This window comes from Neopelma chrysocephalum, unplaced genomic scaffold (assembly GCF_003984885.1).
Source record: "Neopelma chrysocephalum unplaced genomic scaffold, ASM398488v2 Primary Assembly neopelma1_24, whole genome shotgun sequence".
Lineage (NCBI taxonomy): Eukaryota > Metazoa > Chordata > Aves > Passeriformes > Pipridae > Neopelma > Neopelma chrysocephalum.
The window spans coordinates 29,739,829-29,754,476 of NW_020897693.1; the positions used below are offsets into that span (position 1 = coordinate 29,739,829).

The 14,648-nt window shown below is 38.8% G+C and overlaps 1 protein-coding gene and 1 long non-coding RNA gene across 3 annotated transcripts; one reads left to right on the top strand and one right to left on the bottom strand.

Moving 5' to 3' along the window:
* Positions 1–1,204: 1,204 nt before the first annotated feature.
* On the bottom strand, positions 1,205–10,595 carry DTD2 (D-tyrosyl-tRNA deacylase 2 (putative)). 2 transcript variants are annotated; one of them, XM_027670275.1, is made up of 3 exons: positions 10,487–10,595; positions 5,836–5,905; positions 1,205–3,835 (listed from the first exon to the last, which is right to left on the bottom strand). In XM_027670275.1, exons 1-3 carry the CDS (start codon positions 10,592–10,594, stop codon positions 3,510–3,512), a joined length of 504 nt encoding a protein of 167 aa, XP_027526076.1. In that variant the 5' UTR covers position 10,595; the 3' UTR covers positions 1,205–3,509. The 2 variants fall into 2 exon arrangements, with proteins under 2 accessions (XP_027526076.1, XP_027526086.1); XM_027670285.1 differs by lacking the exon at positions 10,487–10,595 and adding an exon at positions 9,954–10,122.
* On the top strand, positions 10,141–14,648 carry LOC113960636. Its single transcript, XR_003532066.1, has 2 exons — positions 10,141–10,244; positions 11,028–14,648. It is a non-coding gene; the product is annotated as an uncharacterized LOC113960636 (long non-coding RNA).

A 14,648-nucleotide genomic window follows, 5' to 3' on the forward strand; every position in this document is an offset into this window, starting at 1 on the left:
GTGGATTATCAGCATCTGGAGTCCTATGCCTTCAAAGGTATGATGTTGGTGTTATGGTTTGTTCTTCTTTCTCTCCTTTTACTTCTTTTGGAAAAAAGAAGCTGGGGCTATTTTTGCATGTTTTCTAATAAAGTTTTACACCTTGCTTTTTCTTTACTGGCCTGCAACTACGTATTTTGCTTTTTTTATATCTTAAATACCCATTCTTTCTTCTCTTTTTTACCCCTAAGTCTAGGCTTGCCCAGCTCCAAGTTTGCATTTCTTTAACTGACCATTGGAAAGTTTATAGCATTGGGGACTCCAGTGACAGTCTGTGCCCCATCTCTTACCATCCCCTGCCTCTACTTTACACTGCCGTCAGTGTCTTCACTTCTCAAGGCTGGTGCTGTTTTGTACACTGTAATATTATGTTAGAGTCATAAAAATATCATTCTACACAGAATAACTACTTAGTATTAATATCTATATAACAACTACTGTTATAGCATACAACGCAAAAGTAAAACAAATCAGCCACAATCCCCTGCCCTTAGAAGAATTGTTGTTACAGCTAAATCAAGCAAAAGCAAAGCTCTGAGAAGACTAAGGAAAGTTCAGACAAAGCATGTGGGATAAGCCTCCATCCTGAGGTCTTGTGACACTTGTGATAAAGCCTATGGACTGTTACTAGCAATAGCAATGCAGTTGCAGCAGTGTTATTGGTATTACTGGTCTACATACTGTTTATTAACTTCCAATTCTGGATTAATATTTGTATGTTGTAAATTCTTATGTTGCGTGCTGTACGTAGTAGCAGAGGTAAAATTTCCAGAAAGGGCATGAGAAGGAAGCAGGAATACTGGTGACTAAAAAACAGGCTATTGCACCTGAAAGCATTAGCAAGTTTTTATGAGTCCAGTTCATAGTCCACACACATTCAGTTTAGACACACTGGGTGTGTACGCTGCAAACAAGGTTGCAAAAACTTGATACTGGAATTACTGTATGACTTGAATTGAAGGCATAATAGCATAAGGATGACTCCCGACTTTATAGGTTATTTCAAGGAAGTGGGGAATATGAAGCATCTTCCAATAGATGGTCTATAAGTATAGAACACAATAATTATTTGAGGTTTTGTCTAGTCATAGAATAGAAGCTATTTAAAGCAGTGTCAGATCATCTGTTTAAAGCATATATTCATGGCAGAAAGAAATGAACATTGGGCTTTGAAAAAGTAATTTTAATTGATTTTTTCATCACTACAGTCCAGTATGTTATTCAGAAATGGCTTCTTTCAGTAAATGGATTGTGAATCAATAGTAGATATAAATAAAGCAGTACAAAGGGCACAACATTCAACAAGCTGCCAATCGTTGGAGCAGAAGACGGCAGAAATCAGTATTCCAAGATGGTTACAAAAAAAAATCAGAAGTGGGCAGATAATAAAAAAATATCCACCTTGTAACAGAAATTCTAGAGTTCTGTCTGGTCCTAAGAACAACCAAAATATATATCTGATTTTATGTGCTTTATATGAGAGATCAGTATGAGATGGAGTTTTGTTTGAAGTCTGTTTTTCACTAAACATTTTCAAGCCTATCCCTCTTAGAACTCACAGAGTTCTTGAAATGTAGAGAATGAATTGCCAGGCTGCCAAAGATCTTTCTGGAGACAGGAAAAAAATTTAAAACTGCAGACTTTGTATTATACCTCAAAGGATCAATTCTTGAGATGTATGAAATACCCACAATTCTTGTAAAATCTGTGAAAAGTGGTATTACTCAGCACTTTTTTAGGATTTGACCTCCAAAAGAAAGAGGAATAAAAATGTTTTACCACGCACACAGATTAAAATGAATTTGTATGAGTTATTCACATCAGGACAATCTTAGTTAAATGTTGCTAGTAGGGACTGAGAACATAACTCATATTGTGTCTATCATAACCATTAATTATTAATGAATAAGCATATAATTTGGGACCTAATAGCTAATATTTCCAGGCCATTTGTGTAAATGGTTGCTTTCAACTCTGAGAGTGTCAGTTGCCAGGAATTCAACATCCTTATGTATTTTGTAATTATTAACCATATATTATGTAATCTGAAAAAAATCACATTACTCTCTTATCAAAACTACAAGCTTTGTATCTGTTAAAAAAATTGTGATTCTCATGACATAGTTTGAGTCTGCAGATTATACATTCAGAAATGTTTTTTTACAAAAATAAAGATAAGGATAGAATTTTGTAACTACTGACCTACAAGTTAGGACTGTACAAGCTGGCATCCTCATCAACCATGAGGTTTTAGGTCTTTTCCAGAATAATTTGTTATTTAAATGGAAATTTTGGATAATTACTGCAAACCATATAAATGTCTAATTTCACTTTGAATCCTTGTAAGCCATAATGCTGCAGTAAAAGAGAAACTTGACTCACAGGATAAGCATATTTGAATCAGTTTTGAATTTGCCACATTTTAATATAGCTGTTCTGTTCTTACTGCCTTACAAGAGAGAATTTCCCATTATATCTTCTTAAGCCCATCTGTTAATAATGTTTATAACAGTACTGCATAGGGGGTCAGCTGGGAATGGGGCCCCAAATGTACCAACACTGTCTATAAAATGAAAACTAGTCTCTGCCTGGCAGATTCAATAGACAAAAAGCCTGAAGGAAGCAATAGGGGCAGTGGGAACAATGAGATGGCCACATACAATGTACCATCTTTACTTTTGTTTTCATTTGAATGTTTCTGTTCTTTTCCTGAGGCTCTGTTATGAAAGAATTGAGGAGACAGCAAGACCGCAGTAACAAGGACACAGACCAAGCTATAGCAAGCAGCCTATCAAAACACATCAGAGACTTCAGAATGCAAACTTCAAGAAAGCAATTCAGTGGTACTGCTGGTTTCTTGATGTGCCTCACTTATTCTTCCCTACATAGCCCATGATCAGCCCAGTAGTACCTTAAGTCTTCCACCCCTACACACTCTCAGTGAGGAGGATGGACTTTATTATTTAGTACCTACTCTCTAAGAGGCTAAAAATTCAGGGATTTTGTGTTTTCAATATACTGGTTAGTTAGAAAGCATTGCCATTTTATGGTTAGAAAACAGAAAGGCAAAAACTTACTCAGGAAATCTGGAAACATAAGTACATTTACAGTATTCTTTTTTTCTAATCTATAAACCACTTACTCAAGCTATACATGAAATATTTCTTTCATTATTTTTTAAGTAAGAAATGAATGCATTACCCCATCCTTGTGAATAAACCTTTCAAATTATTGGATCAATATTAACAATTATTTTGAGCACACTTCAGATGCATATGAGCATAAAATGCATACTCATTATAGCAAAGCAGTCTCAGGCATCCTTGTATTCAATGGCATTGGCAACACCAGTACAGACGAGTGAAAGCCCTTTTTACACTGTATCTATCTCCCAAAGCATTCAAGCACATTAATGCTTAGGAGAGGCAAAAAAAGACAGCAGTACTGTATCTGAGATATAATTTATTTTTTCAAAATTCAATCAGATGAGTGTAAGGTCCATTTGTATCCAGTTTTAACACCTGCCTGTTTCCATATGTGCCATGCTTGACATGAACACCTGCTTCCATGCATTTGGAATTGGCAGCCAGTTCTTTTTCACACAAAGTCACGAACTGAGAATAAAGTTCCAACCCTTTTTCTTTTTCAATGTTTGCATGGTACTGCATCTTTCTTCCCTTTGGTTTACCACCTAGGGTAGCTTGAGGTATGATAAGTACATCACCCGGTAAATCAAGAACAGAAACAAACTCGCCGTTTTCATTTTCACTTAATTTAACATTCAAGAGCATATTGACTGCAAATAAAAATAAAATAAGAGTTAGTATAACTGAAGTAAATTAAACAGGACATCATAAACAAGATTCAAAAAATATTTTGATGTGTGACAAACTACTCAAGTAAAAGAAACTGTTTATTAGTTAAATGAAACATGGACAGTCAATAAATACTATTAACCAACTAATATGTCTGAGTGTTGTGAGAAATGTTAAGAATATGTATATTAATATCAGATGTCTAAAGTTTTATTTTTGGGGGAAGTGATTTGCTATCTAAAATCCTCAAGCAGATTCTAGTTTGACACCCCCAAAAGAACCCAGATAAGGGTGCACATAATGGCCCTTACTAGATTTTCTGATACTCAAATAGGCAGCATTTGCACAACACTACACATTGTAGGAGACACCACCATCCTCAGAGCACTTTGGAGAGCTTTGTGCCCTGACTGTCTTTTCACACTGGTTGGAGTAGTTCGCAGCAGGACCCAGCAATGATCTGTGATGAAGGCACAGCTCCACAGTTCGGTCTCAAATGGAGTGTGTCCTTCAGCACTTCACTTGGAGATGTGCAGGGGCCAGTTTGTCTTTTAAGAAAGGAAGTGGGCAGGAAGGTCAGATGCAATTTGCCTTATAAACAGAATATATAAACTTGCAAATAAAATCAATACATTTACTAACATTAGATTTTCCATGTTTATATAACAAATCAAATCATTACCCCAAAACTTCCTCAAACTCTGTGAGGAAGTAAAAGCTGTGAGGATACTAGTTATGCCTCCATGTTGAATGTTGTTCAAAGCAAAAAGAGCTGAGTTGTGATTCAGGAACCAAAACCACGCATTTAAACAGATTCAAAATATATTTAGGAAACAATATGCTGTAAACCAGGCACTCGAGGAGGATGGTCATAGATGAATCTCCTTATAGGAAACAGAACTTTCTTTTTCTGGCCTGCTTCAGCTGCCCCACAGCTGGAAATGTAGTTATTCTCAAGTAACATTCTCGTGAAACTCTCACAAGCACAAAATAAATTTTCACATAGGTTTAAATACACCCAAATATTTCAACTTTATTTAGCACCTCAGAAAGACTGTGCCCTCCAAGACCAAAGAGAACCCCACAGCAGCTCCTCTCAACAGCACCTGTATTTGTGGACTGCTGGGCCCAGCCATTAGCCTGGAATAGACTATCATTACACAACCTTTTCCCAAATCACTAATATCAGCCAGTCACAGAAAAGAAAAGGGGCATTTTTATCTGGAATACGTGGCATCACATATTTTTCCAGGTGATCCAGTGCTACTGATGGAGGAAAGGAGGGAGAAGAAATGACATAAAAGTGGGAAAAAAAACCAACAACAAACCAAAACCAACAAAATCAAGCCAAAACAGCAGTGAGTGAAGACAGAAATCACTACCATTTGACCTGATCCACAGCACCTTCTCTACTTTTATGTAAATGTTAACGTGCATGTGGAAAAGAGGGCAAGAACTGCAGATATTGCTGTTATCACTTTCGAACCAGAAAACTGCACTAAAAATGCCAATAGTGTATATAGTACTACCGATATGAGATGGGAAGGACACTGTTTAGTCATCCACCCAGCTCCCTCTACTGGCTATAATCTTAAATATCCTGCACATACAGTGAGATCAGTGTCAAAATACTTAGCAAATCAAGCCATGAACTATTTGAAATTCAGTTCTGTCCTGGACTGAACCTGTTGCCTGATACATTTAATATGTTAAATAGCAGGTGCAGCATTTTCTCTGTTTGCTAGAAGGTTATCATCATGGGAATTGATTTTCTAAGTTAGTCCTGGACAGAGTGAGAGACATGGACAACTGTGAAAAGAAACAAGACAGACCAAACTGTTCTTTTAGGCAGGTGATTGATTTAGAATGATGCCATTTCATGGCTTCTTGACTTCTACTTGTCCAAATAGTTGCTGCTTTCTCTGCCTCTACTACTTTTCTTCTTTTTCAAATACAAGAATTTAGAAGGGTTATATCATACCGATTTTTGGAATGAGATCCTCATCAGCACCTTTGAAGAAGCATATGTAGATAACAAGCCCTCTTTGGATCTATAAGAGATTACAGAAACCTATGTCAATATTTCTCATTGTCCACAATGCACACTTACAAAAACTGGTATCAAAAATCAAAAAACAACACAACAAAAAAAGTTCTGAGAATAACTTTAGTTATTTTGTATAGCTTCAGACATTAAGTTTACATGCTGTGGAAGCTTATAAGGTATATACTGATTATCTGCCCAATGCTTCTACATACAAGTAAGCCAATTTATTAGGTCCATGTGAAGCCGGATTTAGTTGAAATGTACAATGTAAAGTATTAACACACACAAGGTGACAAGATGAATTAGTGTACTTAAATCCAGCATAGGAAATAATTTCAGCTTTTTTTTGCTATCAAACATAGGGTTAAAATAATTTTCAAGTTTATTTCCAATTATGAAGCATAGCAAACACCACAGGACTTGTCAGTGAACTGAATTTTATTTTAGTGTTAAAAGTAATCTAGCACAACATAATCCTGAAAAAAAACATAGTCTGTTAATTAAAGATTTAAATACGATCACCAACATCTGTGAAATTGTTCAGAATATTATTAAGTTGTCCAAAATATTATTTATCAGCTTGTGTAATATCTTACTGGTGAAAGAGAACCCTTCCCCTGATTGATAAATCCATAGAGTAAAGGATATGTCACTTCCTTAGCATTCAGAGAGACTACTTGTAAGAACTATGTAGGTGAGGGAAGAATTAGGTCTGTACTGAATAGAAAGTACAAGAAAATTCTTGTGCGGCTTTTCTGTTCTCTTGGTTAGTTCTCAAGGTATGCATGTGCAATAACCCGTGCTGTTTCTCAACCATGATATAGTTAAAAACCATTCAAGTATTTGTAAGCTGAAACTTATGGTTTCAACTATGACTGAAAACTGTGGTTGAACGCTATTTTCAACACATGTGCAGCCATGTTTTAACCTCTTGTTAGGTCTTACTCTGTTCTTACTCTGTTTCTTAATTCAATAGAAGATGTAAAATTGAATGACAAGAGCAAACCTAATGATAATGTATATCAGTCTGACCTTATATCAGTGTTTCAGGTGTCCTGAGACTTTTGCTCATTGCCAATGGTGTAGGGATAGGTGCAATTGCGCAAGAATTTTTAACAGAAAGCCAGAACTTGTTTCACTTAGGAAGACTGCAAAATGCCTTCTCAAACAGGTTAGATTTTTTTTTCCTTCCTTCAGCGTTTCAGAAAAAGTTGCAGGTAGAAGCTGTGAGCAAGCTCTCTCTCTCTCTGGGATGCAGAGAGATAACATGTTTGCACATGTGTACGAGGCATCCTAGGGCGAGAGGTGGGGTGGGGAGGAGAGAGAGAAGATAGAAGAAGCCTTGGAGAAGGTGGAGCATTGCCTTTTTTTTTTCCCTGGGATCCAGTGTGTGCAGCATCGTTAAAAAGTGGTCCTTGCATCTGAAAAAAACCTCCTTTTTGTAATCCTTCCACTGCCTTGGCATTCTTGGGAAGAATACCTGTGTATGTGTTACCTTACAAATGGTAACGTGTAAACCTTTTGAATCAAAGCAAAACCATTGCCACTACTGAAGGTCCTCTGTAATCTATCAAAGTCTAGTTAACTGCTCTTCAGAGTACAAAAAAACCCAAGTAAAATAACACAAATAAGATGGTCACATAGTCAACACACTGATGTGCAAACAGCCACTGCAAGAACTTACACAGTGACAGGTAGGCAGCTGGGGAAGTTGTGCTCTATGTGGACTTACTGTTATCAGTAAAGTGCCTACATAAATAAACCAGCAAAGCAAGTCACTTTGCAACACCGGCATTTATTATACAACTGTCCTAAGTGATCATCAGATCAGGCAACCTGAATTATGAAGGGCTGAAGTACCCAGCCCTTAGGCCATACAGCCAGCTGTTGCAATGCTGCCTCCAAATGCTGCTTTTTAGCTCTTTTGCAGGAAAAAACAAATAACTGACTCGTTCCTCATTCTCCTTACTAAATACATCCATCTGAATTTTTCAGGATATTATTAGGAAAACCAAAATATATTATGTAAAATATTATCTCAACTCTAAGATTTTTTTTTTTAATCTTTTTTTCCCCAGGAAATTGCAGTGGATAATGAAAACAGAGATACTTGTAATCCTTAGAAAGCCAGTTTGTGAAACTTGCACTAATTATTCTTTGACATTTCCACTTCAAGTTTAGATTTGCTACCCTGTGGGAAGATTTCTACATATTTCTTATATTCAGCTGCAGCAAAGAGAGATTACATCATCTGCCACAGGTCACAGAACAAGTCTGTGCCTGGTACTTTGCACCTCTTTTTGCTATATTAACCAGAAGACAAATCAAGGGAAAGAAGATAAGGAAAAGGCAGTTTTCATTGCATAAAGTGTAGGCACTTACACTTTTCAGATGACTATTCATTTTACATTTCTTTTCCCCCATAGTTGTGAAATACACCAAACCACACCTTATTTCCGCTCTACCTTTAAAAGGAGAATTCCTTTTTTCCCCTAAATATTTTGCTGTACACATTAGCTTTTTACGGAGGCTATCTAACCAACATTTCTCCATAAACAAGACATCCAATTCCCAGTAATCCTCAACAGGACCGAAAAACTCAATCATGAAAACACAATGAAGGCAGCGATTCATGTGTAAGTATATAGTACACTCCTAACCTTTTTGCAGATAAAGAACATCTGCTCTGAATCTCCTAAAGTACCTACAAGGGTCTCCTACAGCTCAGAAGCTATTCAAAGCCACCCACGTAATATGATATTTATAGTATGCTAGAAATGCCTCAAGGTGAGGACCTACTTTTAAGTTGTTATAAAACATCAGGAACACAGTCGTTGATGTAAATAGTAGTCGATGAGACCTATATTTTTTATTTTTGCATTGACATGCATATATAGGGAGTAACATTACCCTACCACAAAACATCAGCAGCAGTTTCCTTCTAATGACCTCTACAGCAGTCATACTAAAGAAAGTATCACTTCCCAGGTTTTTTTTCCTGCATGGTGACTTCTCTTAAAAAGCTTGAGGTAGCCAAGAAAGACTCCTAAGTACCCATGACAAATATTAGTAAAGTTCATGTCTGAAAAATAATCCGCTGCTGAGATCACCCAAATCTCTTACAGATTCCTTCAGTGCTTTCTATTACTTTCCCAGGGATTTTGCTTAATCTGTTAAAAAGTTCAAATAAGAGATGTAAACTGCAAACCCCCTTGTAACAGAGTTACTCATATCTCTCAACTATAACAACTTTAAACTCTTTTCAGACAGTTTAAAAGATAGCCAGCAAAATTACAGTTCTGCTTTTATTTACTAGATGTACAACTACTTCTGAGATGAGCAAGCTAGAAATAGCTTATTTTTCCTATAGTAATTTATGCTGCAATACACACAGATGCACTTCAGCAAAACATTCTGGTTTCCCAGACCATGCTGCAGAAACTAGGTCTTACGGATCCATCTGCCCCTTCTGAACAAGGAGAGAGAAGTTTTAAGGTTAAGGTGAAAGACAAATAGTGAATTCTTTCAGATTTGTTGAATGAACTCATTAACTCTTTACACGTGCTACAATTTTTACTTTTTAGAAGTTAGGTGAGTGACAGTATTAAGCCTCTTCTGTTACAGCAGTCTTTAAGAAGGACAAAAGACAAAACAAAAAAAACCCCAAGGGCTAAATAGTTGACACTAGTGTAGATGAGTTATTCTACTGTAAGTAACCCATAAACAGTGACAACTACAGCAGGACAGTGCATCCCACAGGGCAGCCTTCATGCTTTGGTAAAGAGCCCCGGGCTGTATGCACAGCACTCGGCCCAAAGAGTCTGCAGAGCTACCTACCTCTCCCAGCAGAAGATCGTGGGAGGAATATGAGGAAAATACATTTCCCTCAACCTGTGTGGTTGTCTACACCCTAAATTTCATTTTTAGTCAGTGGTCTGTTAAAAAAACCCCAACATCAGAACTACTGCTACCATAGCCCCATTGCCCTACCTGGCGTTTCCTCTCCAAGTGCGCACTATCACACAATAAACAAAGCCGGCAGCTGAACCCACCAGCCAAGGTTCTGGTGCCTCTGTGAAAGTGTATTTAAGAAAAGAAGGAACAACAGGATCAAAGGGGAAGGAGGTGTTGTGTGGTTGAGCAGCCATGCTCCCGAAGGGACTACAGCCTGCGGAAAACCTCTGCCGGGGCACAGGGAAAGGGAAGGAGCAGCAGGGACAAACCGCCGTGCAGCGGACTCAGCCTGCTGCGCTGCTCAGTCCCTCCGCTGAAGGGACTGAGAGTAACCTGGGGTGATGACGAGAGGGTGAGGAAAGGGATCGAGAGCGAAAACCAGGGACAGGGTGGGAAAGGTGTCTGAAGGGAAGCTGAGCCCGGAAAAGGAAGAGGGGGGATTTTCCTCAAATCTCTATAAACGCCCACTCTCGCTTCCCGGCGGAGCACGCGTCCAGGGGATGGCGCGTTTTCCCGGTGCCCGGCCCGGAGCGGCCCCGAGCCGAGGGGAGAAGGGGCGATGCCGAGGGGGCGGCCCCGAGCCGAGGGGAGAAGGGGCGATGCCGAAGGGGCTGCCCGCAGCCCACGTTACCTCCACCCACTGGGCCTCGGCGCCGCTCTCGGGCGGCCGCACCTGCAGCCGGGCGGACACGCTCTGCTGCAGCAGCGCCCGGGCCCGCACCGGCCCCTTCGCCGCCATGGCGGGCCCGCAGCGCTGGGGGCGGGCGCGGCCCCGGGTCCCGCCCTCCCGGCACCGCAAGAGAAGTGCTCCCAGCGGTGCCGGCGGGGCTGGAGTCTGCGGCCACGGGAGGGGAGTGGGCGAGTGAGCGGGTGGGCTTCTGCAGGAGGTAAAACGGGGGCTTCTGATCTGCCAGTGGCGTCTGTGGAGAGGGCTGGCAGCAGGGATACAACCTTTGGAACAGAATGAAACAAAGTGTTGCTACAGCTGAACTTACTATGCCCTTCAGCTACCAGGAAGTGGTTTCTTGTTTTGATGAGAAATGACAGATCTCCTTGTCTTCTGGTGGGGAAACGTACATGCTTGTGATAAGTGAAATACACTGTATAGTTTATGCATGAAGAAAGCGCGAATATTGTTTGTTACTTCTTTAAAAACAATGTTTGTGTTTCAGGTGACTGAGAAGAATCTATCAAGTTGGATCATTTATCTTCAATGATACTGCATTGAGGCAGAGGGAACATAAATGCAGTTAAAAGGGATCTGGATAACTAGTGATTAAAATCATCTGGGGGAAAAAAGTGCATAGTTTTGAAATGAGATTCCATTGCTAGTGGGAAAAGTTAAAGTATTGCAACTGCTTCTTTTATTGTCTTCCAGGTCTCAGGCTACATAGCCTGATACTCCTTGAACAGCTCCAAAACTGGAAGAGTTGTGTCTTCCTCCATCTGTGAATTTTGACAGAGACAAGTTTTGACTAATACTGGCTTCATTGAAATCAGGACAGAATGATGAATTCAGCATCTCTCTTAATTTTAAGACAAGTTTTTATTTTTACAATTATGTTTAAAAAAAAAGGAAGAAAAATATTTAATACGTAGCAGTGTGAGTAAGAAGCTCAATCTTACTGCCTAGCCTCAATCATAGAGTAAGATTACCAAAGATTACTATTGCAGAGCAAGGGCCAATATGCACTTGTGAATAGTCAGTATCACACATAGGGATATATTTGTCTTTGTCTGTCATTTTAAAATAAGATTCTTTAATGAGTGTTCAGTGAGGTTGCTCTTCCCAAAGCAAACCTTCATGGAAGAGCAGGAAATTGCATTAGGTGGTTAGTGTATAAAGTAGCTCATTTTTGCTAGCTGTAGGGTATTGTAAAGTATGAGCTGTTTTTATTTAAACTCAACTAATTTTATTTAAAATACCTTCTGTTCATGTACTTGAAAGCTGTATCCCCAGTCTCATTAAGAAGAGTTTAATGAGGTAGAAATCCATGTAAAATGAGAGGGGTTTTCCATATATATTTGCAATATAAATGGATTGTTAAGTAAAGTAGATTTTACTACAGTCTGAGCAAATTAGGTAATCAGATTATAAAGGAATATTAATATATAAGGATATTGATTGTTTTTTTGGTGCAGTGCCATCATTTACACCAGGATGTGATGGCGAACATTTATTCATGTGCAAGTTTCAACACAAATGCCTGTGAAACAGTACATAGAAAAAATTATATGACATCATCATTTATTAATGGATTCTTGGTGGAATTATGTAATATTTTCCTTGGGAAGCCAAGTTAATTTGCCAAATCTTGAATTTTTTTAATCTTAAGGGCCTCTCTTTGTACACCCAAAAATGATAGTAAATTTGTTGGTTAAATTTTAGGTATGAATATGATTGTGGGTTTTGTATAGAAAAACACCTCTTGGCATGTAGAGAATATATCCATGCATAAAATATATTGATATTTTTATCAGTTACTAAATAAAGATATTTTTCTACATGTTTTGGATTTGACTTAGAATATTTCCTGTATCATCTCTGCTTGTTGTCATTGGAGCAGAAAGTAGGTTTTTGGAAATGGTACCCAGAAGATATTTGCGGTTGTTTTCACATCATTCTCTTTCAGAGGTGCAGATTGCAGTTTTGCAAATTTCAGTGGCCATGTGTTTTTCCTTACCCTTTGTGTGAATGGTCATGTGTCTGAGTTCAAGAAGGGTTTGGACAACACTCTTAGGCACATGGTGTGATTCTTGGGTGTCCTGCACAGGACTCCTGATGGGTCCCTTCCAACTCAGCATATTCTATGATTCTATGCATATTTGGAATGAATACTTTTGTCAAGAGTTGGTTGGATGCTGGGAGCTCTACCTATGCAGAGACTTGGCTTTCTCCTGTTTTATAAGAGGATGAAATGCTAGAGGTCTTTAAGTACCAAAATGATCACAAGTGATTGAATTCTTCCCTAGTGATGTTTTTTTGTTGTTGTTAGGATTAAGTTTGGTGTTGCATACCATTTGGCAGGGGCAGTAGTTGACTGGACCTTTGAAGGAACAAGACGTATCTGGGATGTTATTCCTTTGTCTATGGTGTCTGAAACACCAATGCTGAAACAACAGGTCAATCCCTCAAAGACATAAAAAAAATGCATATCTTTAGTCCAAGATGTTTAAGCTACCACAAGACAGCTCAGAATGTTAGTGTGATTTGGTTTTGAAGTGATGTTTATGATCTTACATCTTGAACTGAGGCAAGTTCTTCACTTTCTTTTGGATGATGATCCATTTTTCTTCTCTTTTTCTCCCAGTTAAGTTATTTTGCTTCTCTTTTTGAGCTACTTGCCTCATCACAGATAGCACGGGTAGGTTCTTTGGCTCTTATATTTGGTGATTATTTTTTGTAGCGTGTTTCTCAGTCTAGTTCAAGACCCAATTAAGTTTTCTAAATCCTCAGAATTGTTAGCTGAAATGCCAATTAGCTGAAAGAGACAAGATATTGCTCAACAGTGATGTAGCTGCAGAGAGGATTAGCTGGTGATGTTAGAATCATTTTACAGTCTAAGACACATGATGACTATTTAGTACTGAATTCTTCTATTCAAAGCACTGTCCAGACATTAAGGTCAGAAAAACATCTGTCTCCCAACCACCATCCTCCTTCCTAGGAGGTATTTAAATAAGGAAAGCAAAAATGGCATAAAGAGTTTCCCTAGTACAAGTTAGGCAGCAGAAATAAGATGGAATAGCAGTCCTGTCACTCAGAGACCACAAGTATTGCACAATGCCTGTATACAGCTACCAGAAACAGCTCTTCCAGAGAAGACATGGGGTGAAGACTATCCCTCACTTTGCCTTCCAAAATGACCTCCAGATCTGTTTAGCATTCAAAATAACCATTGCAGACTTCTGAGGTAAGATGATTGAGAAGAAGAGATGATAATGTGATTTTTATTTTTCTGGTTTGCAACATAGCTCTGAGGAAGCTTCTTCAGCCCCAGTTCTGTGGCATCAGAGTTGGTACACCTCTTTAGCTCTCCCAGCCGAGCTAACCTAGTGTTCCCACAAAAGTCAGAATTGTTTACAGGGAAAGCTGGTATTCCTGTTGTGGAAGTGCAATTCTGTGATTTGAGCAGTCAATTTTATCTGTGTTTAAAGAATGCAGCAAAAATTGAATACACTATTAAAAATAGATTAGTGTTTTGTTCAGTCCTGCATACAATTACTAAACAGATATTGAAATGTGTTAAAGTAATCAAAAGTTAATTACATTTATGAACGAAATAACTGATTTGGCATGAATGCTGTGTCAGGTACAATTTCTGTTTTTCTATATGAGAAGCAGAATTTGGATCTATTAAGGGGAAAAAAGTATCCAAATAAGACACACAGTGTACTTGCTTACTTCAGGCCAGCTTTGATCAAAGTCAGCTTCAGCTTCTTGTGCACTGTGTGGAGCTGCTGGCCATACATCAGCGCAGAGCCTGGCACCGCTCTGGCAGCACAACAGGCAGTGGTTCTGCTTTGCTTCAAGCCACTGAGCTAACCCATGCCTGACTAAACCAGAGGGGTGTTGCAAACTGGGTTCCTTCTGATGGAGCAGGTATTTAGATTAGGCACAGTGGAGCACAGGTCCTACATTCTTTATTGTCCTATTCAGGGTTGGTCTGGTGCAGACTCAGAGTGACTCCCCACTAAGTGTTTGTGCTGTGTTCCACAGACCATGTATTATTGGCCTCTGTTATGCATGGCCCCTGCCACATAAAGGAAATAAAATCTGTTCTCTTCCCTGG